This window comes from Symphalangus syndactylus, chromosome 24, assembly GCF_028878055.3.
Source record: "Symphalangus syndactylus isolate Jambi chromosome 24, NHGRI_mSymSyn1-v2.1_pri, whole genome shotgun sequence".
NCBI classification, from domain to species: domain Eukaryota; kingdom Metazoa; phylum Chordata; class Mammalia; order Primates; family Hylobatidae; genus Symphalangus; species Symphalangus syndactylus.
In genome coordinates this window covers 33,600,839-33,628,779 of record NC_072446.2, presented here as the reverse complement: position 1 = coordinate 33,628,779, position 27,941 = coordinate 33,600,839, and the positions used below count along the sequence as shown (strand labels likewise).

At 46.2% G+C, this 27,941-nt stretch overlaps 1 protein-coding gene across 1 annotated transcript; it reads left to right on the top strand.

Annotated features, from left to right (window-relative positions):
* The first annotated feature begins 235 nt into the window (after positions 1–235).
* Positions 236–26,780, top strand: FAM83D (family with sequence similarity 83 member D). Its single transcript, XM_055265783.2, has 4 exons — positions 236–816; positions 15,776–15,943; positions 21,379–21,503; positions 24,995–26,780. The coding sequence occupies exons 1-4, from the start codon at positions 250–252 to the stop codon at positions 25,974–25,976; spliced, it is 1,842 nt and encodes a 613-aa protein (XP_055121758.2). The 5' UTR covers positions 236–249; the 3' UTR covers positions 25,977–26,780.
* Positions 26,781–27,941: the final 1,161 nt, after the last annotated feature.

Here is a 27,941-nt window from a genome sequence, read left to right as displayed (position 1 = left end):
GCCTTGTAGGGCCGCGCTGTGGGGCGGCCGGCAGGGGGCGCGCTGGGATGGCCAGGAGCTCGGCCCTCCCTGCTCTGTCCCTGCTCTGCTCCCCGCCTCGCCCCTGCAAGTTTAAATTCAGTTTAGCAATCCCAGCATCGCCTCCAATAACGCATCAGGGGGCGGAGCCGTAGCGGCTTGCGCCCCGCCTCGCTCCACTATTGGAAGGAAAGCAGCCAATGGGAGAGCCGAGGCGGGGAGGTGCGGCCAATGGCGCGGGCCTGTTTGATTCAAAGGTTGCTTATAAAGTGGGCCTGCACACTGATTCTTGTCCGAGGGCTGTCGAGTCCGAGCGCCGCTATGCCTCTGGTTTCCGAGGGCCTGGACGAGCTGCCCGCCGCCTGCCTGTCGCCGTGCGGGCCGCCCAACCCGACCGAGCTGTTCAGCGAGTCACGGCGCCTGGCTCTGGAGGAGCTGGTGGCGGGCGGCCCCGAAGCCTTCACGGCCTTCCTGCAACGCGAGCGCCTGGCTCGTTTCCTGAACCCCGATGAGGTGCACGCCATCCTGCGCGCGGCGGAGAGGCCGGGAGAGGAGGGCGCGGCGGCGGCGGCCGAGGACTCTTTCGGCTCCTCGCACGACTGCTCGTCGGGCACCTACTTCCCCGAGCAGTCGGACCTGGAGCCGCCGCTGCTGGAGCTTGGCTGGCCCGCCTTCTACCAGGGCGCCTACCGCGGCGCCACGCGCGTCGAGACGCACTTCCAGCCCCGCGGCGCGGGCGAAGGCGGCCCCTACGGCTGCAAGGACGCTCTGCGCCAGCAGCTCCGCTCGGCGCGAGAGGTGAGCGGCCCTCCAGGGCCCTGAGTCGCACGGGAGACCCCCTTCAAGAATGGGATATTGAGGCCTGCTGGGAGTACGAGCCGGGGCCACTACCTCCTCTGCGCCCTACCGGAAGCGCGGGCTAGGTGGTCCCAGGGTCCCTGACTCACACCCCACTCTGAGTGTCTCCCCCGGATCCCCCGGGCCGCTCCTCGTGGCAGGGGATAGTGGGAAAGCGTCGGTTCCCAAGGATGCGAATTGTGCCCGGGTTCCATCTCCTAACGTTCATATCCCTGAAGGAAGGACCTGAAGTACTCTGAGTTCCAAATTTCAGTTAAAATCAAACTTGGAAAATTGCCGATTTCCCTGGCTGTCAGCCAACGCTAGATTCCACTTTCAGGAGCTTCTTAGGAGACTCATTACCAAAGAATTTACGTAGGGAAAGTTCCAGAAAGATGGTCTCCAGAGACAACTACGGGGCATTAGGAATCAATTATTATTGCTAATTACTTTCACGCATCTTATGTTGTAAAAAGCAGATAAACACAAGAGTGGCAAAGTGAGAGCCCTGCCGCTTTTTCTTTCTTGTCTTTTTTTTTTTTTGAGACAGATTTTCTCTCTTTTGCCCAGAGTGAAGTGGCGGGATCTCAGTTCACTGCAACCTCCGTCTCCCGGGTTCAAGTGACTCTCCTGCCTCAGTCTCCCAAGTAGCTGGGATTACCGGTGCCCGCCACCACGCCCGGCTAATTTTTGTGTTTTTAGTAGAGATGGGGTTTCGCCATGTTGGCCAAGCTGGTCTCGAACTCCTAACCTCAGGTGATCCACCCGCCTCGGCCTCCCAGAGTGTTAGGATTACAGGCGTGAGCCACCGCGCCCGGCCCCCTGCCGCTTTTTCTACTGCCAGAGACGGGAGGGGAAAGTGGGGCAAGGGGTTTGTTTTCCATAGGCTGGGTCTGTGCCAGATTGCAGTGGTCTCCTAAAATGCAGATACATTTGCATTAGATCGGCCTCCGTATTGTATTCATAGTGGGTTTTGGTCCTACTGTCTGACTTAGTATGGCATGGTCATGTGTGCAATGGAGGTCTTGTCTGCTTGCCAGCCTCGATGAAGCTGCAGGAGGGTGGTGGGGATCAAGGAGGAAGAAGGCAGCCTGCAGGTGGGTGTCGCACATAGAGTGTCGTGGCAGACACCTTGGTTTGGAGCCATGGTCAGGTTGCTTGCTGACTGGCAGTGCCCAGCTCCCTGGCTATCTGCCTGTGCCAGGGACATGGCAGATAAAGCCCCAGCCATGGTAAGACTTGTTAGGGCTGGTACCTGAGTGTGTCTGACTGTGGGTGAAGATACCAGTGCACTGTCAGGTTGACATGTCCAAGCCCCAACTCTCACCAATGTTCTTAATGTTCTTTCCCTGACTGGTGGGGTTGCAGTGGTAGTGGATACAGTGACCTAGTGCCTTGCCTTTGAGGGAGTGGTTGTGGGCTGCAGCTAGGCTCTTACCAGCCCTGAGGTGCTTTGGGTGGGCTGAGGGTTTTTGGATGCAGCAGACATTTTCCTTGCGGGTTCAGTGAGAAGATTAAAAAGATGGAAAAGGCAGACTTGTGTAGGTATGCATTCCCAAAGCTCACCTCCGGTAGAACTTGAGCACTTGGAACCTGAAAAATGTAAAGAACTGGTCTGTATAGTGAGAGCTGTGGATTGTTCTAGTCTTTTGCCCAGCCCCAAATTTTAGTGATAGCAAAAGGGCACTGGAACCAGAGGCCAGAGGGAAACTATTAAACTCACGTGCTAGCGTGAGGAGAGGGGATGGAGCCAGGAGCTCAGACTCTCCCTCATCCCACGGGCATTTTGTAACACTGACATTTCCAGAAAGAACCTGCTGCCCTAGTCTAGTTACCCACAGTTCCCTCCAAGATGCTGTATTTGGAACCTGGGCATTTTTAACTGAGAAAGGTGGTACATTACCTTTAAATCCAATGAGTATTGCCTGGGCACAGTGGCTCAAGCCTGTAATCCCAGCACTTTGGGAGGCTGAGGCAGGCGGATCATGAGGTCAGGAGTTCGAGACCAGCCTGGCCAACATGGTGAAACCCCGTCTCTACTAAAAATACAAAAATTAGCTGGACGTGGTGGTGTGTGCCTGTAATCCCAGCTACTTGGGAGGCTGAGGCAGGAGAATTGCTTGAACCTGGGAGGTGGAGGTTGTAGTGAGCTGAGATCACGCCACTGGACTCCAGCTCTGGGCGACAGAGCAAGACTCCGTCTCGGAAAAAAAAAAAAAAATCCAATGAGTATTTTCAGTGTGTCTGATAGATGCCAAATTATCTGCTGTGTATCAGACTCTACCATGGCTGGGGCCACAGGGGAAGGCATCATCCTTGCCAACACTTGAGTGTGGACAGTGTGTGATGGGAAGCAGTGAGGAGTTTGCTGCAGGTACTGCGGAAAGGGCTAAAGAAAGAAAGTCTCCGGAGTGGCAGTGACCTCAGAGCTGGGTGGGGCTTGCCAGACCTAGGGTATGGGGGCTGGCCTGCAAGTGTTTAAGGACCTGGAATGTTTGGGGGCAGCCAAATTCCCCACAGTGGGTTAGTGGTAGGAGAGGAAGCTGAGGTAAGGGATGCTGAAATGAATTGGGTTTGAGACAGTGCTGAATTTGAGGTGCCAGAGCCTGTCTCTTTTGTTTAAAAAAAAAAAAAAAAAAAAGCCAGGACATGGTATCATGTGCCTGTAGTCCCAGCTACTCAGGAGGCTGAGGCAGGAGGATCGGTTGAGCCCAGGAGTTCGAGGCTGTAGTACACTATGACCACGCTGAGAATGGCTACTGCACTTCTGCCTGGGCAACATGGGGAGACCCTGTCTATTTGCCAGGCACTGTTCTAAGTAATCCCAAGGAAGGTGCGATTATCATCTTCATTTTACAGCTGATAGAACTGAGGCATGGAGAAGTTAAGTGGCCCCGAAGTCATGCAGCTAGAGAATGAAGGAGCCCGTACTCAAATTGAGGCACAGAGTGCCTGAACCACTGTTAACCACCACACTCCCTGTGGAGGGTTCAGGAGCCTGTGCTTGGGTAGGGAGAGGTGACAGCAGATCTGGTGGCTGGCTAAGTGCTACCACTGTTTAAGGGCGTGCATTGTGGACAAGGGAGTGGCTGTGTCACCTTGACCACATCCTTTGAAATCTAGTACCTGTGACAGTGAGGACCATGAAGGTGTAGGTCTCAGGCTGCTTTCAGGATGAAATGAGAAGTTGTTCTGCATCCGTGTTCTGATGGCAAAGGTACCTAATGGTGATATGATTGAGCACTTTGAATGGGTCAGTTTCTGTGCTAAACCCTTGACCTGAATTACCTCATTTAACCCTCCCAACACCCCTGGGAGGAGGCTACAATTAAGAAAAGACCAGGCACAGAGAAGTTAAGTAACTTGCCCAAGATCACACAGTTAGCATGGGACAGAGCTGGGCTCAAGCCCAAGTCTGTCTAGTTCCAGCTCTGAAGCTCACGTGTTTTTTTTTTCTGTTGTTATTATTACCATTTTTAAGACAGTCTTGCTCTGTCACCCACACTGGAGTGCAGTGGCATGATCTCAGCTCACTGTAACCTCCACCTCCTGGATTCAAGTGACTCTCCTGACTCAGCCTCCCGAGTAGTTGGGATTGCAGGAGCACACCACCATGCCCAGCTAATTTTTGTAGGGTTTTTTTTTTTTTTTTTGAGACAGAGTTGCTCTTGTTGCCCAGGCTGGAGTGCAGTGGCACAGTCTCAGCTCTCAGTAACCTCTGCCTCCCAGGTTCAAGCGATTCTCCTACCTCAGCCTCCCAAGTAGCTGGGATTACAGGCACCCGCCACTAATTTTTGTATTTTTAGTAGAGATGGGGTTTCGCCATTTTGGCCAGGATGGTCTTGATCTCCTGATCTCATGATCTGCCTGCCTCAGCCTCCCATAGTGCTGAGATTACAGGCGTGAGCCACTGCGCCTGGCCAATTTTTGTGTTTTTAGTAGAGATGGGGTTTCGCCATGTTGCCCAGGCTGGTATTGAACTCCTGGGCTCAAGTGATTCACCTGCCTTGGCCTCCCAAAGTGTTGGGATTACAGGCGTGAGCCACTGTGCCCGGCCACTGAAGCCCACACTCCTAATCCCTACTATATACAGCCCCCCTGCCATGAGGAAGGATTGGAGCTTTGGTAGTTTTCAACAGGCTGAAGGTTTGTAACAGTTGAAGATTGGAACTTTTTAATTTCCATGTTGCGTATTCTGTAAACAGGAAAATGACGATGAAAATGACGATGACTAGACCTGTCCTTTTCAGGAAGAAAACGAGGTGGTCAGTTTTTAGAGCAGGAGGCATTAATGCTGACAGACAACCTCCTCAACCCATCAAGTGGGAAAGGTGGTTGATGATGCCAGGAGAACATAGGTCTCTGGGTTTAGGTTTTGTAAACCAGAGTGTGTTTTCCTCTCCCTGGGAAAGATAGAGCCAGATAGATATTTCTGGTACCTGGAGCAGAGGGATCTGTGAGAATCTTTTGGTGGGTGAATGAAGGAACTTTGAATGCCACATGAAGGGTCCCACTTAACCCCAGAGGTTGGGGCCAGGCTGCAGTAGAGCAGGGTCGGACCTCAGTGTTTGCTCCATGCAGCTTTATTTGCCTTCACTGAGGTGGTCTGAGGACCACCCTGCATCTTCAGGAATGTCTCTGGAAGGAGCCAGGATACGAGGCTCCTTGACCAGAGTATAGGCACAGGAAGCCAGGGTTACTTGGTAAATGGCAGGGCCTAATCCTGGCTTTACAGCCTGAATGGCTGGTTCTGGGATAGGTTTTATCCAGCAGCTCTCTGACCACACAGAATCACTCAGTGTGTCTGATACATAAAAGGTGCTCAGTAAATACTGCAGGGGCCTATTATGTGCACCTTTGCTCATTCAGCTACATGCTTTGAGGAGAAATAAAGGGCAGGGGGAAGGGAGTGGTAGATAGGAAGAAAAGTAGTTCAGGTGATTCTGTCTGCCTTTCCACTCAGCAAGTATTTGTCCCTGGGTGGCTGTGCTTGGGGCTTGTGAATCTGCCAGCCCCTTCCTTGACTCTGTTTCTATATAGCTTTCAAAGTGTGGGCATTCTGCCATACTGAATGAGGTACAGTGTTTAATAAAAACAAATGGTTTGGCCATGCGCGGTGGCTTATGCCTGTAATCCCAGTGTTTTGGGAGGTCAAGGCTGGAGGATTCCTTGAGGCCAGGAGTTTGAGACCAGCCTGGGAAACATAGCGAGATCCCGTCTCTACAAAAAGTTAAAAAATTAGCCGGGTGTGGTGGCATGTGCCTGTAGTTCCAGCTACTCAGGAGGCTGAGGCAGGAGGATTACTTGAGCCCAGGAGTTGGAGGCTGTAGTAAGCTATGATCATGCCACTGCACTCCAACTTGGGTGATAGGGCAAGACCCTGTTTCTAAAAAATAAATAAAAACACAATTATGTATAGCATGGCTTGAATACAAGCTGGCTGCTTACCAGGTGCTCAGGCGAGCTTCACCAAAATTGGAGGAAATACTGTTTTGAACCTTTTGAGAACCCATATGTTTGCTTCCTAAGGACGTTTTTGGATAATCTTGAACTATACAGGATATTTTCCCTACCTACTTGCTCTAGATCCACTCCTCCACCACTGTATCTGTTGATGACTCATTCAGCTTTTTGCCTCTGTTGCTGTATGAACTGGGATTTGGCTGGGCTGTGTCCCCCTGCCTGGAAGGGCTACATAGCCTCATTTTGGCAATGTGCTTATGAATTGGCTGTCTGGCTATTCCTGGTTTGTTGAATGGGAGTTCACAGGCAAAGCTGGTACCACCAGGAGGTTCCAATTCCTCAGAGTCACCTTTCTTACCAGTGCCTATTCCCTATGCTCTTTTGTTCCAAAGAGGCCACTTTTGCTATGACCTCACCCTTGGGCATCCTCTTGATAGCCTGAGCATTAGTAGTGGGGATCATTGTGTTCCCAGAGAGCCCTGCCAGGAGGAGTAGCAGCTAAGGAACCTGTTGGGGGCCGCTGGCATTTACTTGGATGTGTCTGAATTAAGGCTTTCCTGTTCTTGCACAACTTTCCTCTGCATTACAGTAGAGCCTGTGTGGTGTGATCAGTTTCTGTTCCAAATGCTCATGTCAGCCCCAAGCAGGGCTTCTCACCCTCAGCACTGTTGACCTTTTGGGTTGGATAATTCTTTGTCCTGAGGGGCTGTCTTGTGCATTGTAGGATAGGATGTTGAGTAGCATCCATGGCCCCCATTCACTCGATGCCAATAGCATCCCTCACCCCAGGTAGTCATGATATTCAGTGTCTCCAGAGGGGGAAATAGTGAGTTACTGATGAATGGGCACAGAGTTTCTGTTTGGGGCTATGAAAAAGTTTTAGAAACAGATAGTAGTGATGGTTGTGAATGTAACTATTGCCACTGAATTGTACACTTAAAAATTATTAAGATGGCAAACTTACCTATTTTACCAAGATAAAAAATGTCTCCAGACATTGCTAAATGCCCTCTAGGGGCAAAATCGCCCCCAGTTGTGAACCACTGGCCTAGAAGTTCTCATTAGTGCATCATTATTGGACGTTACCCACCGGACTGAAGTGTTGCTACTGTTTATCCCTTCCTTTTTATTTCATGAGTCAGGTTAAGGATTTTAGAATTTAGCCATTTCTTTTTAAAAATATTGTGGTAAAAAAATACACAGCAAAATTTACCATTTTAACCATTTGTTAAGTGTACAGTTGAGTGGCATTAAATATGTTCACACTGTTGTGCAGCTGTCACTAGCAGACATCTCCAGAGCTGTTTCAGCTTCCCAAAGTGAAACTGTACCCATTAAACACTAGCTCCTCATACCCTCCTTTCCTGGACCCCTGGCAACCACCATTCTACTTTCTGTCTGCCATTTCTTTTTTTTTTTTTTGAGAGTCTCGCTCTGTCGCCAGGCTGGAGTGCAGTGGCACGATCTCGGCTCACTGCAACTTCTGCCTCCAGGGTTCAAGCGATTCCCCTGCCTCAGCCTCCTGAGTAGCTGGGACTACAGGTGCCCACTACCACGCCCGGCTAATTTTTTGTATTTTAGTAGAAACAGGGTTTCACCGTGTCGGCCAGCATGGTCTCTAGCTCCTGACCTTGTGATCTGCCCTCCTCAGCCTTCCAAAGTGCTGAAATTACAGGCGTGAGCTACCGTGCCTGGCCTCTGTCCGCCATTTTATTCTTTTCCCTTAGTGTCTAGCAGACAGTAAGGAAGCTGCAAGATTCTTCTCTGACTTCTTTATGGATAGAGGGTACGTTATTTCAGGAAAAAAGAAAGCAAAACCCAAAAATGTAGTGGGTATATTGGCTTAAAAAAATCTTGAACCCTGTCTCTACTAAAAATACAAAATTAGCTGGGTGTGGTGGCACATGCCTGTAATCCCGGCTACTTGGGAGGCCGAGGCAGGAGAATAGCTTGAACCTGGGAGGTGGAGGTTGTGATGAGCCGAGATCGTGCCATTGCACTCCAGCCTGGGCAACAAGAATGAAACTCCATCTCAAAAAAAAAAAAAAAATTCTTGATGCAAATGATATAACCTCTGGAAGGGAATTTGGCAATATCTAGCAAAATTTCAGTTATATTTACCCATTGATCTAGCACTTCCACTTCTCTGTATCTTGATACACTGGCAAAAATATGAATAGTTGTAGACAATAGGCCATGCGTTGCAACACTAATTATAATAGCAAAACACAGGAAAGAGTTCAGGTGTTCATCAGTAGAGGATGGTTCATCATTGTGAATAAACCGATTCGTCTCTGCAGTGGAATATCCTGTAGCTCTAAGAAGGAATGAGGACTAGCTCTGATATGCGGTATCTAGAATGGTACTGACCAATGTGGTAGCCATATGAGGCTATTAAAATTTATATGGATTAAAATTAAATAAAGATTCAGTTCTGTCATCTTGGAAGGTTCTGTTGGGCCACGCTAGTCTAGAACAATGTGTAGTATTCCATGCTACCTTTTACCTATGGGGGATATAAACACATATACATAGATATATACGTAATACACTTATTTATATAAAACAAATATGTTTATATACACCTATGTATACTTGTTTATATTGCAAAAAATGGAAGAATAAACAAAAAACTATTGGAAATATTATCTCAATGGCGAGGAAGGGACAAGGATGGAAACTAAGTATCTTTGAAAGTACCTTGTTTTGTAAATTGGATTTTGGAACTAGGCAAATGTTTTACATACTTATAAAAACAATTCAAAATGATAAGCCCTCCTCCCCCTACCCCCTAACTTCTTGGTGCTTTTCCCTCCCCTTTGAAAAGCCCACCTGCTTGTGTACTTCATGCTGGAATAGTACAGAATATACTGAATAGTGGTCAGTCCCTCCAGAGGTCAGTGAAAACTTTGCTCCCGCCACCCTCTGGTGGCCCTGCCAGCACTTTCATCTGATACTTAAATTGTTTTATTTGTTTGCTTGTTTGTTTGTTTGAGACAAGGTCTCATTCTGTTGCCCAGGCTAGAGTGCAGTGGTGCAATCATGACTCACTGCAGCCTCGACCTCCCAGGCTCAAGTAATCCTCCTGCCTCAGACTCCCAAGTAACTGGGACTTAAAGGCACATGCCACCACGCCCAGATAATTAAAAAATTTTTTTGTGGAGACAGGATCTCAACTGTGTTGCCCAGAGTGGTCTCAAACTCCTGGCCTCAAGTGATCCTCCCACCTCAGCCTCCTAAAATGTTGGGATTACAGATGTGAGCCACTGTGCCTGGCCTAAATTGTTAATTTGATAATAGCCTCTGAAACGGAGGGAAAACAGTACGCACAAGCAAGCTTAGGTTTCACTGTGGGAATTTACATTCTTTTTTGTTTTTAAACCCCAAAGATGTCAAGATTGTTAAAGATTTTTGACAAAATCCCAAGGAGATTATTTCTGTTCTATTAAAACATGTAATACATGGAGAGAAAATACATCTTTTGCTTTGTCCTGAGAGAGTAAGGAGAGGAAGTGAAGGATCAATGGAGGCCATGTGGTCAGCTGGGAGAATGCAGTGGCCAGGATGTTACTGACCGCAGCACAGGCTGACATTGAATGTGTGCAGATCTTTGGTGGAATTCCAAGCATGTTGCACACCTGACCTCACTTTATGACTGTGGGAGGGAAGGGAGGGAAACTGAGGTGCAGTGAGAAGGGGTGATCGGTACGAACTTCCTGCTTCACACAGAGGAAGAAGAGCTGGAATGAGAACTGGAACGACTGGCCCTGAGGGGCCTCTTGGGGCTGCACATGTGCCTGGTCAGAGCCCAGACCTGCCCATTGAGTGTGTATGAATCACTGACTTCGCAGAGCTGGAAGGGTTCCTTGTTTTAAGGACACCGAGACTCAGATGGAATGGCTTGTCCAGGGATAGTGACAGAATTGGGACTGAGAATATGAGTAGCTGCCATTTAGGGGCTTTCCATATGCCAGGAACTGCCAGCAAACACTATGAGATAGGTAGTGTCAATCATCCGTGGTGAGCTTGAGCCCATGCACTTCATGGGCTACGCCACTGATCCTTTAGTGTTCGTTCTAAGCTTCCAATCATGTGAAAAACTGCCCATTAAACTTGTTTGGAATGATATAAAATACTGAGCATAGTACTTTTTTTAGATGGCTCCGGAGTCACACAGACCTGTGTTGAAATTCCAGCCCTTGTACTTGCTTAAGTTTGTCACCTTGAACAAGTTACCTAACCTCTCCAAGCTTTGGCTTTCTCATCTATAAATTGGGGATGACAGGTAATGGGGTTTTGAAATCTCTAGATAGCACTTTTGAGCTTTTGTGCAAGAAGGCAAGCAGAGAAGAGTTCAGTTCACGTGGCAAGTAACATAAACAGGGTCTGTGACCTTCCCAGAGACCGAGAAGGCCATCATGATGTCTACTGTTCAACTACATAGGTTCCCAAGTCCCTTGGTACAAATCAGGAGGGGACAGGTAGAAGGACTGAGAGAGGTAGGCTTGTGATTTGTCACCTGAGATGATGATGTGGGAGTGGACACAGGTGCAGCTGCTCCAGATATGGCTGGAGAAGTGCAGCAACAGTGGGGTGCTGGTCAGCAGGCCGGCCATTATGCCCCTGACCAGCTGGATGCGTCCTCCTCATGTCTCCTGTTGTAACTGACTTGCACTGAGTTGCAAATTGCAAATGGGTGTTGACCCTGGAAGGGACTCTTGAAAGTCACCACTCTCAGGACTTTCTAGTCCTTAGAGAGTGGGTGGGCTCCATGCAGCACAGACTGGGAGAGTGCCATGACTGTGGGCACTTGATGTGCAAGGGCTGCCTGCCTTCCAGACACGCCTTTGTCCTTCGCACATTATTGCCTCCAGGAGTGGAAGCAGTGGCCAAATACACATTAGGTGTATTTCTGGACCCACAGGCTGCAGCATGAGCACCGGACACCTAGGAGATGCATCCTGGCTTGGAAAGCAGGACTCGGCCGGTTAGTGGATGAGTCCAGGTCATTGCTCAGCTCAGTGAAGAGACTGTCCCTTCAGTCTAGCCCCAGGTCTACTTCAGCTATGCAGGGATTGGTTGCATGAGGGCTGGACACAGAGGAATAGGGGGATGGGGATGGGGATTTGAAGGAAGACTTCCCTACTGATTGCTTCTACAGTAGGACTGTGGACTTTTCCTCTGTAAAAGACAAGTACTTCTGGCTGGGCACAGTGGCTCATGCCTGTAATCTCTGCACTTTGGGAGGCCAAGGTGGGTGGATCATTTAAGCTCAGAAGTTGGAGACCATCCTGGGCAACATGGTGAGATTCTATGTCTACAAAAATTAGCCAGGTGTGGTGGCATGTGCCTGTAGTCCCAGCTGCTTGGAAGGCTGAGGTGGGAGGATTGTTTGTGCTTCAGAGGCGGAGGTTACAGTGAGCCGAGATCACACCACTGCATTCCAGCCTGGATGACAGGGTGAAACTTCATCTCCAAAAACAAAAAAATAGACGAATATTTTTAAGAGTCCTGCTTTAGTAAGAAAGGAGGGGATGCTGGGTGTAGGGGGAGTCAGGGGAAGAAAAAAACCTCCATCAACTCTACACACCCTGAGGGTGTTAAGGACTAGTGTTCAAATCCAGCACACAGGAAAGGGTGAGGCTTTGAAACCAAACAATGGAACAAATAGCGAATTTGGTATTTACTCACTATATAACAAAGGTGTTGCACAATTGTTTTGTTAAGTGGTGAATCAAAATTCAGCTTGGCCGTGCCTTGTGCTGTGGGTCCCCAGGCCCATGCCGCTGCCTCCAGCAGGTCTCTAATCCAGCAGCTGAGCTGGGTTTTTCTGGTCTCTGTTCCAGTAGCACTGAGGGAACGTGTCCATTGGCCCGTCACACTCTGTTACCCCTGGCTTGTCTCCTGTCTCATTAGACTGCGTTCTTGAGGACAGGGATTGACACTAGATCCTCAGTGCTCAACACCTGCCTGCCTCGATTGGGTCCACAATGAAGATTTGAAAGAAGAGTGGGAAATCAGAGAGGCAAGCAGGTGTGTATTTTCCTCTTTAGCATTCTCCTGTGAGCTTTACTCTCATTCGTACACCTGCATATTCCAAACCTCTTTCTGAAGGTTTTATTGCCACCTCAAAATCCGTTTCGAAGCTCACCCCTCACTCTTCTTATCTTGTGTTTCCTGTTTCCTTGTGTCTGAATATCCCTCTCCCTGTCATCCTCAGCCCATGTCGCCCACTGCTCGACTCTCCCATGGCCTCCTTCCCTCTTCTGCAACCCTCATTCCTTCTGCCGTGTTACTGATTTTTCTTCATTTGGTCTCTAGTCCTCCTAAACATTTATTGAAGTTGCTTAACCTAAAGAATATCCATGTGACTGCCGTGTTGCAGGTCCTGTGTTGGAGGAGGTGGGGCCAGATCTCTGACCTATACCAATCTCTTCTAGCATCAGTCTCTTCCATCCTGTTGGATTCTTCACTTTGAACTCATTACTCTTATACAGGCAATGTGGGGAAGTTTGAAACTGATTCCTTGGTTGGCATTCAGGGCCTTCTGTGATCTTGCTCATTCATCCATCTTTTCCAGTCATGTGCCGTGGCTCCCTTTCATGCATGCTGTACGTTCCAGCCAGACTGGTACATACCCCGTCATTCCCTACTTCTTCCTCTGTCATCATGTGGCTTCCTGCGACAATGCCTTCTCCTCCCTTCACTTCTCCCATGCCCTTGTCCAAATTTTGTCCTTGTGATTCAGCTCAAATGCCATCTCTTCCAGGAAGCCTTCCCTGCTCTTATCTGGTAAGCATTTGAGTACCTATAGTGCCCATGGTCCACCACTGGAGGAGACACCTTGTTTTTGTTTTGTTTTGTTTTGTTTTTTGAGATGGAGTCTTGCTCTGTTGCCCAGGCTGGAGTGCAGTGGTGCGATCTCGGCTCACTGCAAACTTTACCTCCCGGGTTCAAGTGATTCTTGTACCTCAGCCTTCCTAGTAGCTGGGATGACAGGTGCACGCCACCACGCTCATCTAATTTTTTGTATTTTTAGTAGAGACGGGGTTTTACCATGTTGTCCAGGCTGCTCTCTAACTACCTCAGGTAATCTGCCCGCCTCGGCCTCCCAAAGCACTGGGATTACAGGCATGAGCCACCATGCCCGGCCCCCTTAGTTTAATTGCTTAGGCTGTATATATCATTTTGCCTCTCTGCATCATGTGTCCTCTCCTTGAGGTAAGTTGGGTCTATGTCCAATTCCTCATAGCCATCTTTCTGCCTAGTGCAGTGTGCAGCCCACAACGGGCTCTGAGGAGGTGCTGGCTGCATAATAGCACCTGTTTCCTGCCTTGCCCTCCCTGTGCTAAGCTCTTTCCGTGCTTTGTTTCACTTAATCCTCACAGCAGCCCTTTGACCCAGATGCTATTAATTGTATCTTCCTGAGGAGGAAACTGAGGCTCAGAGAGATTAAGCCATTTGCCCAGGGTCACACAGCTGGTAGGTGGTAGAGCTGGGTTCTATGCCCAGACCTTTTGCATTTAATTCCTGCTGTATGACCTGAAATGAGTGGGATGAATAGGACTGTCAAAATAGGATGTGTAAAGCCAGTGGAGGATGTAAACTTCAGAGGATGCCACAAATTCAGAAAGAACGCTTCTCATTTTTTAAATCACTGTGTTCAGTGGGTTTCAGCCATGCCCTTTACCAAGAATAGCCCACAGCTTAGAGCATCATTAAAAGGGGTGGGGAGGGAAAGGCAGCAGGAGAGCAACTGGTCTTCTTGACCCCCTCACAGCAATGACTTCCCAGGAACTGGTGTTTCAGGGTCTCACATCCTAGTAGACCAGGCCCTGGAGTGTTGGAGAAAGACAGCCAAATTGCCTTTTTGTCTCTTCATTCCTTCTTTAATCCCCCAAATCCTTAAGGAGTAATGACTGTCATATACTGTCCTGAGTCCTCTGGGACCACAGAAATGAATCAATCCCATTCAAGAGCCTTTGCTGCAGTAGAAGGAGTGAAACCCATAAATGAATAATCCTAACTTTCAGAAAAAGAGTTAATGTGATTCTGAGAGACAGGCTTTTACTGTTGAAATGGGGAGGAAGGAGAAACCCTTATAGCTCCAGACTACAGAAGAGCCCCCACGCCTTGGCTTCCTTAGTTAACACCCCCGACTTCTGACTCAGTTTGTCAGGACCTGTTTCTAAGCCTGGATGTTTGGACACCCCCACTGCCCTGCCAGGAGTTTGCTGAGGACCTTGGTTTTAAGCCTGCAAAGGGTGTGATTAGAGGCATTGTGGCCGGAACAGCCTGTCTTTAAAAGAACGAGGAAAGCTAGGCGGTGTCTCCCTGTGTTGAACTGTCTGGACGGCTCCAGCTCTGGACTGGTAAAGTGAATAAATGAGCAGACACTAAGGGATCCTTTGTACCTTGCACTTTATGTAACATAGTCATTTAGTTCTAGATACAACCCTATTTTGCAGCTAAGGAAACATACATTTGAAACAACTGTAATTTGCCCAAGAATGGTGGCTAAAAGGTAGCTTTTAACTGTAGTCTGACGCTACGTGTGGAAAATCACTTGGGAGGCATGAACGGAGCCACATTGTTGGGGAGAAGAAAGGCCTGTTCTGAGCTTAAAGGCAGAATCCTTAGGAAATATTTCCCTGTTCTTTGCTGTGGGCTTGCACTGTGGACAGATACCAAAGAACTGCAGAGAGAACCTTTTACTGAGGAGAGGCCGGTGCAGTGGAAGCCATTTGGTTAGAACCTGCCCAATAGACAGCTGGTCAGGCCTGGCTGGTGGAAAGAACAGAATCTTAACAAATGTGGTATGCAGTGTTAGGGAGGCAGAAGATGGGAGAATCCATGGGTCTGCTTCGATTGCTTTCAAGTCATGAGTTGGTGGTGAATGGAACAGGCCTTAAAAAAGTCAGAGATTATGATTCAAAACCAGACAATAATTTAAAAAATAGATTTTGAGAATGCTACCCCTCAGAAGGGCCCTCAGAGAGAATCTGAGGTTTTATTTACTTGTTTAACGGACAGCAAACTGAAGCCTGGTGGGGAAAGCAACAAGCCAACAGTGTGTTACCCACAGAACCAGAGAGCTTGCTGATCTGAACTAAGCCTGTAAAACAGGGGTTTAGTGGAGGAACAGAAGGTGAATGGAGCAGGTTCATAAGAGAGCAAGGCAGTGGATTGATCTGTATTTTTGAGAAACCTGCCAGCATGGAGTTGGGAGTGTTAGCTAGGCCAAGTCAAGATTTGTAGGATACGGGGCCCAAGTGTCTTTGGAGATGCCAAAGAGTCCATGGTGAGGGGGGGCACCAATACTGCAGAAGCAGGAGGGAAGGATAACTGTTGGATAGGGATCGTTTCCCAGTTCTTAGTGGAGTCCAGAGTCCAGACAGCGTGCTGTAAGGTGGTGTCCTATAAGCTGATTATGTGCTCTTCCCTGTTTCACCTGTAGGTGATTGCAGTGGTAATGGACGTGTTCACAGACATCGACATCTTCAGAGACCTGCAAGAAATATGCAGGAAGCAGGGAGTTGCTGTGTATATCCTTCTGGACCAGGCTCTCCTCTCTCAATTTTTGGATATGTGCATGGATCTGAAAGTTCATCCTGAACAAGAAAAGGTTTGTGGTACACTATATCCAGTTTCACCATAGTCGACGAATATGACCAAGCATCCATGATCTACAAGGTGGCTGGTGGCGGTATCCCTGTTTACAAGGAAGGGACTGAGGCTATGAGCAAAGTCATTTGCCTGGTCTTACAGAAAATGAACAGTACCTGTGACCTGGCAATTCTCCTAGGTGTTTACCCAAGAGAAATGAAAATATAGGCCCCCAAAAAATTTGTGTATGAGTTTTATAGAAGCATTATGCATAAAGCCAAAGAGTAGAAACAATCCAATGCCCATCAACTGATAAGTGGATAAATGATATGTTGTCTATTCATACAATAGCATACTATTCAACCATAAAAAGGAATGAAGTGCTGATACATGCTACAGCATGGATGAACCTGCAAACGTGCTAAGTGAAGGAAACCAGTTGCAAAAGACCACATATGATATGATTCCATTAATTCAGAATAGGGAAATCTATAGATACATTGATTAGTGGTTGCCTAGGGCTGGGGAGTTGGGGGAAGGACGGGATTATTGTTAAAGGGTACTTTATTTTAGCACTGTCTTTTTAAACTGATGAGAATGTCCTAAAATTGACTAACGGTGATGATGGTTGCATATATCTATGGATATACTAAAAACTACAGAATTTGTGTTAATTGTATGATCTGTGAGTTAGATCTCAATTAAGCTCTTTAAAAGAAATGTTAGGATTCAAGACCTTGGCCTCTCCCCTGTACTGTCCTGCCTCTTAATAGAGCCTGGACCAGCTCCCTTGTTGAAGGCCTGAAGGCCATCCTGGAAGTTGCTGCTTTTGACAGTAGCTCCAGCAGGCTGCCCTTTTAATCACAGCAACCAGTATTTGTTGAGCTCCCACTCTGTCTTTGGCACTGCTCCATGCTTTTTTTTTTTTTTTTTTCCTGAGATAGAGTCTCACTCTGTCGCCCAGGCTGGAGTGCAGTGGCCCAATCTAGGCTCACTGCAACATCCCTCTCCCAGGTTCAAGCGATTACCCTGCCTCAGCCTCCCAGTTAGCTGGGATTACAGGTGCGCACCACCACACCTGGCTAATTTTTGTATTTTTAGTAGAGATGGGGTTTTGCCATGTTGTCCAGGCTGGTCTTGAACTCCTACCTCAGGTGATCTGCCTGCCTCGGCCTCCCAAAGTGCTGGGATTACAGGCATGAGGCCCCACGCCCAGCCTGCTCTGTGCTTTTAACAAATGTTATGTAACTGAATCCTCACAGCAGCCCCTATCAGGTAAGTGGCACCTGTGTTTTAGACCAGGAAATAGTGACACAGAGAACACAAGTGTCCACCACTGCAAAGTAGTGGGCCTAGGGTCTGCCTCCTTGTATGTCTGCCTCCAGCCCCAGTGTCTGTAATCACTGTCATGTACTGCTGCTGTTCATTTCTCATTATTGTAAAATTAGATTTTATGTCTATTTCTCTGATTCTGAAAATAAGTGTTTCAGTGGAAGCCTATACAACATAGCTAGCTTGGTCACTTTCATGGAAAGAAGCAAGAAAAAGTGTCATATTTATTACAGAATTTGTTTTTTTGTTGTTGTTGTTCTGTTTTTTTGAGATGGAATTTCGCTCTTGTTGCCCAGGCTGGAGTGCAGTGGCACGATCTCAGCTCACTGCAACCTCTGCCTCCCCAGTTCAAGAGATCCTTCTGCCTCAGCCTCCTGAATAGCTGGGATTACAGGTGCCTGCCACCACACCCAACTAATTTTTTGTATTTTTAATAGAGACAGGGTTTCGCCATGTTGGTCAGGCTGGTCTCAAACTCCTGACCTCAAGTGATCCACCCACCTCGGCCTCCCAAATTGCTGGGATTACAGGCATGAGCCACCATATCCGGCCCAGAATTTGTTTTTTAAAAATTAAGCAATCCATAGCTTCTCAGCCTTTTGGCTAAGATCAAGTGTAAAAATTAAGCAACTTAACCTGTGAACTTCAGAACTTTATTTGTTCATCACCTATCTGAGTATCTATTATGCACCGGGTACTAGATATAAAGCAGTCAGCAAAACGAATTTAGTCTTTGGTACTGTAAGTTACTGCCTAAGAGACTCTAACTTACCACCTTATTATTACCAAGCAATTTGGTTTACAGAATTCAGATTCTCCCACAGACTTCTTGTTGGTTGCCTCATGATGAAGACAGGATTGGGGTTTCTAGACCAATTGAGATGAGACAGCCATGTAACCCAACAGGTGGTTAGAAAATGAGGCCAGGTGGACCCAAGGAAGATACACTTTGGCATGGAAAAGAGCATTATCAGCTAGCCAGGTGAAGAAATTGAAGGTATCAGTGTTTAATTTCAAGGCACTCTTTCTATAATTAAGGCTGTGCGTTAGCAGAGAAATCACAGAATTGTTCTGGCCACAACTTTGATCAAGTGATTTTCTCTGATTTATCTACCAGACAGAAATCTATGAGCGGGCACCGGTTCAGTTGCCTACTATTGGTTGTTGCCTTCATAGGTGTCCAGATCTTCTGTAGAGGGGTTTAAGAAGGCCTATTTCTCTGGCCTCCCAAGTTTTTGTAATTTTACCTCCTTCCTGGGGAAGCACTGTCTTCCCTGGTTGCTTGTGTCTCCTGTGCCTGTCTGTGCTAGTGAATTTGTGCCCTTGCTGTGTGGGGGCTGATTTCCCCATGCTCTGCCTCTGTAGCAGGTTCAGAATGTTGGGTTGTGCTGTCTGTAGGAATTTGGTCACACATTGATGTGCAGGCACTCACAAGTGCTTTGGCCACGATCACAGAGGCATGTACAACATTCAGATGTGTGTCAAAGGGAAAGATACACAAAACCACGCCTAATCTGCCCATAATGGTATTTTTTATGCTTATTATATGTTGATCCTTTAAGACTTGGCTCAGGGGTCATCACCTCCTCCAGGAAGCTCTCCTCCCACCAAGTCCACGTGTACCTCTATGACATTCCCTAGTCTTTTTTTTGAATTTTTATTTTGAAATAATTTAAGATTTATAAAGAAGTTACAAAAATAATATAAGAAATTCCTGAATACTCTTCGTCCAAGTTCTCCACATGTTAACATCTTACAAACCTCAGTACAAATAACAAAATCAGGAAATAAACTTGATATCAATACAATCTAATTTACAGACGTATACATTTCCCAGTCGTTCCACTAATGCCCTTTTTCTGGTCCAGGATCCAATCCAGTCCAGGATCACACCTTACATTTAGTTGTCAAGTCTCCTTCATGTCATTTAATCTGGAACTGTTTCTCCATCTTTCTTTCTCTTTTAGGGTCTTGACCTGCCCCCCCCCTTTTTTTTTTTAAAAGAGATGAGGTCTCGCTGTGTTGCCTAGGCTGGTCTTGAACTTCTGGACTCAATTGATCTTCTTGCATCAACCAGCCTCCCAAGTAGCTGGAACGACAGACATTTGCCACTGTGCCCAGCTGGATCTTGACACCTTTAAAGAATACTAGCCAGCTGGGTGCAGTGGCTCACGCCTGTAATCCCAGCACTTTGGGAGGCTGAGGTGGGCGGATCACCTGAGGTCAGGAGTTCGAGACCAGCTTGGCCAACATGGCGAAACCCCGTCTCTACTAAAAATACAAAACAATTAACCGGGCATGATGACAGGCGCCTGTAGTCCCAGCTTCTTGGTAGGCTGAGGCAGGAGAATTGCTTGAACCTGGGAGATGGAGGTTGCAGTGAGCCGAGATTGTGCTACTGCACTCCAGCCTGGGCAACAGAGTGAGACTCTACCTCAAAAAAAAAAAAAAAACTAGCCAATTTTTTGTAGAATTTGGGTTTGTCTGATATTTTATCAAAGTTAAATTTACGCATTTGATAAGAAGGCCACAGAAGTGACATTATGTCTTGCCATAGTTTTGTGTTTTATTTTTAGCTTATTTTGAATATTGATAGATTAACAGAAGTTGCAAAGATCGTACAGAAAAGTTTCATGTACCCTTCACCCAGTTTCCCCAAATGTTACATCTTATGTAACTTATGGTACAATGTCAAAACCTGGAAATTGACATTGGTACAATGTGTGTATACAGCTTTGTGCCATGTTATCATCATGCATGCATATCCAGACAGAAGTTTCCATCACCACAAAGATCTCCCTCCTCCTGCTCCTTTATATAGTCACATCACTCCCCTCTCTTTAACCCCTAGCAACCACTAATTTGTTCTCTATTTCTATAATTTTGTCATTTACAGTCTATTTTGTAAATGGAATTATACAGTATGTGATCTTTCAAGATTGGCTTTTTTTCCCTCATCACAGTGCTTTTGAAATCCATCCAAGTTGTGCATGTATCAACAGTTTGCTCCTTTTCATTGCTGAGTATTGTATGGTATCTTATACCATTCAGCCACTGAAGGACATTTGGATATTTCCAGTTTTTGTCTATTATGAATAAAGTTGCTGTGAACATGTGTAGAGGTTTTGTGTGGATATAGGTTTTCATTTCTCTGAATGCTGTTATGTGTTACTGTAGTTTCTAAATCAATTAGTTTTCTCTCTCTTATTCTAGTCCTTGAAGGTAAGGAGCATGCCTTACATCTCTGTTGTCTCAGGGGTTGGCACATAGTAGGGGCTCTCTATGTTGTTTATGGAATCAATGAGTCAAATAAAAGTCTTACACGTTTAATTTAAATGTGTAAAATTTCTAACGATATAGAGCCACTGGTCTGCTCCAGAGGATGCAGATTGTTATAGTATTTTGTATGCCATTATTTATTCATTTATGTGTGTCATTTTACAGGAATAATTATGCATACATGTGCAGTATATTGCCCCAGCATACCACCACCAATGTACGTTTTTGGTAATTATGTATTTGTAGGAGATGTGACATTGCTTGTAAGCCACATGTGATATGAGTGTTTCTGCCTCAGCAGGCCTGTACTAGAGAAGGCCTGTCCTGTGTTCCTATTCTCCATACCCATTATGGTGTTGAGGGTGAGTGAGGATGGACTGTTACTCTAATGTGATGCCATTAAACAAACAAGTTGGAGGAAGATCAGCTTAGCTTTTTTCAGACTATGTTAAAATGTTTTTTATTACTAGCGTGTTTTCTTTGATGATTTTATCCCACACATTTTGCTTCAGAATCATTTCTTGGCTTCTGTTGTTTAGTATCCCAAAAAGGTTGAGTGTTCTTTTAGAACACATACACACATGAACTAAGGGTCTCAAAAGTAAATGTAAGAAAAGAACAGATGAGAAGATGGACCAAATGTAGAAGTAACATCACTTGAGGCTTGAGAACTGTCTGGCTAGCGTACCGTGTGTACTGTCACTAAATGGTAACCCTAAGCCACGCATCTGCCAATAATTATATCTGGGAATTGTAAACTAAGCCTTTTTGTCCTAACCATTTGCTCACCGGACGAGTATTGCTGAATTGTTCGTTTATATTTCTCCCACTTCCTGCCAACAGTTGATGACAGTTCGGACTATCACAGGAAATATCTACTATGCAAGGTCAGGAACTAAGATTATTGGGAAGGTTCATGAAAAGTTCACGTTGATTGATGGCATCCGCGTGGCAACAGGCTCCTACAGGTAAGTTTCTAACCCGTCCAAGGCTTATTAATCTAAGCTCTTCAGAAGAAACATGTCATGTAAAGGTAAAAGCCTTTTCCTCTCAATGAGAGCCTGTATGGCCATGCATTCTGATATGTGTGCATCTGTGTATAGGAGCTGGTTATCAAAGCCTCCTGTTAGAGGCAGTTTGGGTGGGGGTCACTTCCCCTGTCCTGTAGTCCATAGATTAAAATGCAGAAGTTGAACTTGTATTGAGACAACACAGTCAGCAAGTCCTAGATTTCAAGCCTTGGCCCAGGTCTGTAGGGGACGAATTGGGGGTTAACAGCAACACACAATCTGGAATCCTGGTTCCTTAGGGATCTGGACCCAGCTTGCCCTGCTCACTCGAAGGTAGGGGCAGTTGCAGGCATCTCCATTAGTGTTGAAGGCAGAGCTAGAGCTGTCAGCTTTAGACTCAAATCCTCCATGTTGCTTCAAGCCTTGTAATTTAGCGCTTTAGTCTAGAAAATACTGATTATGTTTCTGACCCACCTTTGAAGTCTCACATTGACAATGGCATCTTAAGGTAGAGAGCAGGGAGGTTGAAGAGAGTGTGGGGATAATGAGTGGTTTACATGAATCTCTAGAATTTGTGCCATTTTTACGTATGTGGCTCCAACGGTTGTATCTTTTGCCGCCTCTGCAGTAGATTGTCTAATGGTTTGCATGAGGTGTGTCTGTAGAATTTTAAAAAGAAAACCCCATTTGTGAAGAAATACACAACCCTGAGTGATAATTACGTGTCAGCCCTGGGTAAAGGTAGAAATGTGAAGGCTTGTGGAAGATGAGGCAGTAAGATCAAGAAAATCTTGACACCTTTCTTTGTAAACAATACCCTCATTGCTCAGAACAAAATTTCAACTTTCTTCACCCAAGAGGCCATGGGAAAAAACAAATTGAACTCTTTTTCTTGGAATTTCCTTTTGTAAGAAGTTTATTTAAAAAATTTGTTTTTAACCCAACCAAGTAGGATTTATCTATATTAACCAAACTTAGCTGCAAATGGATTTTTGCTGTTCTAAAATATAAAGACTACTCTCTCCAAATGAAATTGATGACGATGATAGCTTCCATTTGTTGAGGACGTTTTATAATCTTGGTGTTGGATAGGTGCTTTATTTACATTATCTCATTGAAGGCTTTCTTTTTTTTTTTTTTTTTTTGAGATGGAGTCTTGCTCTGTTGCTCAGGCTGGAGTGCAGTGGCGCCATCTTAGCTCATTGCAACCTCTGCCTCTCAGGTTCAAGCTATTCCTGTGCCTCAGCCTCCCGAGTAGCTGGGACTACAGGCATGCCACCATGACTAGCTAATTTTTGTATTTTTAGTAGAGATAGTGCTTCGCCATGTTGGCCAGGATGGTCTCAGACTCCTGACCTCAGGTGATCTGCTGGCCTTGGCCTCCCAAAGTGCTGAGGTTACAGGTATGAGCCACTGCGCCCAGCCCGGCCTCATTGAAGGCTTTCAGAAGAATCTTCCTTCTCAGGCTTTGAAGGCAGTTTTCAGGGGGACTTTGCATTAGCCATATCTTGGTTACGGGAGACAGAGTTGACGGTGTTTTATGATCTCTATTTGAAACCTACTTCTGGTACAAATAGCACCATTAGTGGGGTGATGGCAAGTGTCAGCTAACTCTCAAACATACTGACTCGAAGAACCCGGAAGGAAGCGTACTTGGTTTTCAGTTCATCTTGACGTAGGAGCCACACACTGATCAGAACACTATCTCCTGGTTCTGATGTTTTCGAGTTGACTTTTGTTCTTAGGCAGGCTCTCCCTTTGAAGTCAACGATCCTGGCTTTCTTTATTTTTTGTCTTTGAGACGGAGTCTCGCCCAGGCTGGAGTGCAGTGGGCGATCTCAGCTCACTGCAAGTTCCGCCTCCTGGGTTCACGCCGTTCTCCTGCCTCAGCCTCCCGAGTACTGGGACTACAGGCGCCTGCCACCAGGCCTGTCTAATTTTTTTTTGTATTTTTAGTAGAGATGGGGTTTCACTATGTTAGCCAGGATGGTCTCGATCTCCTGACCTTGTGATCCACCCGCCTTGGCCTCCCAAAGTGCTAGGATGATAGGTGTGAGCCACTGCGCCCAGCCAGATCCTGGCTTTCTTATATGGCCTTTAGTAGCTGTCTCCCAAAGGGTGAAACTCTTTCACTCAGAATTACTATCAGTCCCTTCTGTCAGAATCCATTTGACAAAGAAAAATGAAATTACTTGGCTCTGGTGGGATCACATGCCCACCCTGAATGAATCCCTGCATCCAAGGGAATAGGTTACTCTGGCCAGTGTGGACCACATGCCTGCCCCTATTGTGGTTGGAGAGAGTGTGATAATGAAAGCTTTCTGGGGTACAGGTGCGTGTGAGTTCTGCTAGCAGAGGAGGGGGGTGGGGAAGGGACACTAGACAGGCAAGGGCACATGGCCACTAATCAGCTCTAACATGTTTTGAGCCATGGTGTTTTGTGAAAATGGCAGCACAGCCCCATGACTGTGGGTCCTCCACTGTTAGTGAGGAAGACTATTTCAACAGCCACAAGGACAAGCTTGAGGGCAGGAAGGCCTCTGATGTTGCCAAACAGTAGCAAGGAGCAGGGCATTAGCAATTCGTAGGGCCTAGGGTCTGATCTGGAGTCCAGCAGTAGCTCCCCACTGTGATAATCCCTTTATCTGGTTTCCTTACCTTTAAAATGGGGGTGCTGGCCTAAATAGTTTTCTTACCTTTAAAATGGGGATGCTGGCCTAAATACTTAGAAGCCCTATTTTTTATTTTTAATTAATTAATTTTTTGAGATGGAGTCTTGCCCAGTCATGGAATGTGCAGTGGTGCGACCTCGGCTCACCACAACCTCTGCCTCCCGGGTTCAAACAATCCTCCCACCTCAGCCTCCCGAGTAGCTAGGATTACAGGCATGCACCACCACGCCTGGCTAATTTTTTATGTGTTTTTACTGGAGACAGGGTTTCACCATGTTGGCCAGGTTGGTCTCGAACTCGTGACCTCAAAGGATCTGCCTACTTCGTCCTCTCAAAGTGCTGGGGTTACAGTCGTGAGCCACCGTGCCCAGCCCCCTTTCTAGTTTTTAAAAACTCTGAGGCAAGGACCAGGTGAGGTGGCTCATGCCTGTAATCCTAGCACTTTGGAAGGCTGAGGTGGGAGGACTGCTTGAGCCCAGGAGTTCAAGACCAGCCTGAGCAACATAGCAAGACCCCATCTCAAAACAAAAAAACCCTCTGAGGCCGAGTATTTAGTGTGTTTGTTAAACAGGTGGCCTTTTTACTTTTATGGTAACACACATATATGTTATATATGTGTTAAGGCTAGTTAAATACATGCAAATGGTAGGTATGATATCAACAAAGTTGTGACCCTTATGTGGTAAGATACCTGTGCTATATTATTCAGATGGACAGTGAGTAAACCAAAATTGCTCATCCTTACCAGCTGCTGTTTGTTTCTTTTTAATCCTTAAGTTTTACATGGACGGATGGCAAATTAAACAGCAGTAACTTGGTAATTCTGTCTGGCCAAGTGGTTGAACACTTTGATCTGGAGTTCCGAATCCTGTATGCCCAGTCCAAGCCCATCAGCCCCAAACTCCTGTCTCACTTCCAGAGCAGCAACAAGTTTGATCACCTCACCAACCGAAAACCACAGTCCAGGGAGCTCACCCTAGGCAACCTGCTGCGGATGCGGCTGGCTAGGCTGTCAAGTACTCCCAGGAAGGCGGACCTGGACCCAGAGATGCCCGCAGAGGGCAAGGCAGAGCGCAAGCCCCATGACTGTGAGTCCTCCACTGTTAGTGAGGAAGACTACTTCAGCAGCCACAGGGACGAGCTCCAGAGCAGAAAGGCCATTGACGCTGCCACTCAAACAGAGCCAGGAGAGGAGATGCCAGGGCTGAGTGTGAGTGAGGTGGGAACACAAACCAGCATCACCACAGCATGTGCTGGGACCCAGACTGCAGTCATCACCAGGATAGCAAGCTCTCAAACCATGATTTGGTCCAGGTCGACCACTACTCAGACTGATATGGATGAGAACATTCTCTTTCCTCGAGGAACTCAATCTACGGAAGGGTCACCAGTCTCAAAAATGTCTGTATCGAGATCTTCCAGTTTGAAGTCTTCCTCCTCTGTGTCTTCCCAAGGCTCTGTGGCAAGCTCCACTGGTTCTCCTGCTTCCATCAGAACCACTGACTTCCACAATCCTGGCTATCCCAAGTACCTGGGCACCCCCCACCTGGAACTGTACTTGAGTGACTCACTTAGAAACTTGAACAAAGAGCGGCAATTCCACTTCGCTGGTATCAGGTCCCGGCTCAACCACATGCTGGCTATGCTGTCAAGGAGAACATTCCTTACTGAAAACCACCTTGGCCTTCATTCTGGCAATTTCAGCAGAGTTAATTTGCTTGCTATTAGAGATGCAGCACTTTATCCTTCCTATCAGTAACTGCTCCGTGTTCAGACTCCTGGTTTCTTCCAGGCTTACAGTGGACATCATCAGCTTCCTGCTTTAAAAAATATCTTATGTCCGTAATTGCCTTTCTTTTACCTGACTTTGTCACCTTTATTGTCTTTGAATTCTATAGGCTGCATATTATTTTAGATGCTTTGTTTTGTTTTTGTCATGTATATACCAGGTATTGGTTTTATGGTTTAAACACTATGGATACAGGGGTTTTTTTGCACAATTTTAATAGTCATGCACTACATAATGATGTTTTGGTCAATGACACACCACGTATATGATGGCAGTCCCATAAGATTATAATACCATATTTTTACCATAACTTTTCTATGTTTAGATACAAATACCATTATGTTACAGTTGCCTACAGTGTTTGGTGCAGTAACATGATGTACAGGTTTGTAGCCCAGGAGCAACAGGCTATACCATATCGTCTAGGTGTGTAGTAAGTTATACCATCTAGGGTTCTGTAAGTACACTCTGTGCTGTTTGCACAAGGAGGAAGTCGCCTAACAACACATTTCACAGAATATATCCCTATCATTGGGCAACACGTGACTGTATTAATCTCCTCTTAAGGAGAATACTTAGGTGTTCTAATTCAGGTGAGAGATGAAATATGTTTTGCATTTTTCTTAGGTTGTATGCTCTTCTGTTTTAAAGGTTTGAATCACCAGCATTTTTGTGATCAAAATCCTATTTAGAAAAAATAACACTACTTTCTGTTTATCTCTTTAGAATATCTGTGTTCTTAGCATTAAATAAATATAAACTTGTGCTTCTGTACTTTTTTCCCCCCTCTCTGACACTTTTATCTTTAAATCTGGGAGTATGTCACAAATAAATGCACCTAATAGATATAGGTGTATAGATATCTATATCTGAAGGTTTTTTAAATAGTGTCAGAGTGAGGAAGAAGTAGATGATCCAAACTATAGAAGAGAAAATAGATCCACTTAACCTTCCTCAGCATCATGAATATTGATGTTACTCTATAGTTTGAGTGAGGAAACTTGAGGAAACTGGCCAGAAATAGCAGGCCTTTGCACATGCACTGCCTTTTCTCTTTTCAAAGAAGAAGCCTGAGCTATTTCAGTAGGTCCTTGGTACTCTGGTACCCTGCTTGTCTACCAAAGGAGGCATTAGTGTATGTTCCTATATTCACTCCCAATATTAACTCTGGTGGCCCCATGGGCCTCATTTCATCAGCTGGGTATATTGACAGTGATTTGGCAATCTAATATCCTAGAATAGGGGCAAAAGAGGACACTGACAATTATCCCAGTTTCCTGGTGCAATGTCAGGCAATGTAACTAGTTACTACACCCTTCTAATCAGGATTGGTATGGCTGTGGAATCCTGTTTTTGTCTCATTCTCATGGACAGAAAAAAGGGAAGAGAGTTAAATGATGGCTTCCTCCCTCTCCTGACTTAGTTACAGCAAAAAAGATCTACCACAGGGGAAGGTGTCTGCCACATAAAATGCTGATGCACTTGTATCATGAGTGTCCCTACACTCACGCATGTGCCAGGACTTCCTTACGATGGTCAGGTTATTTGCTGGGTTAGTGCTGTAATCTGTGGCTGTAAAGCAAATGTAAGGAAATTGATCCATGTCTGCTTAGAAACAACTCTGAGCTAAGCCTCGAGTAAACATTGTTATTTGAGATCATCTTACAGACTTAGGTCACTTCGTATGTGCCATCTTTGATCTTCGCAGCAATGTAGCAGAGAGCTATGCAGGTTAGATAGCTGTTATTTCCAATTTTCAGATGAAACTGAGGCACTGATTAAGTAGCACATTCAAGATGACATGGCTTGTCAATGGTGACGCAAGAATTTAAACACAGGTTTCTAGATTCTAAGTGCAGTACTCTGTTATACGACTGTTTCTCTACGTGGAGTATGGAGGCAGGAGAGAGTGTACCTTGAGAAATGGCAGTTACT

Excerpts from the sequence above, each read along its gene's own strand:
- FAM83D (XM_055265783.2), top strand. The coding sequence starts at position 250 with ATGGCGCGGGCCTGTTTGATTCAAAGGTTGCTTATAAAGTGGGCCTGC. Across the intron at positions 15,944-21,378 it reads TTCATCCTGAACAAGAAAAG|TTGATGACAGTTCGGACTAT; the intron begins GTTTGTGGTACA and ends TCCTGCCAACAG. Across the intron at positions 21,504-24,994 it reads GTGGCAACAGGCTCCTACAG|TTTTACATGGACGGATGGCA; the intron begins GTAAGTTTCTAA and ends TTAATCCTTAAG.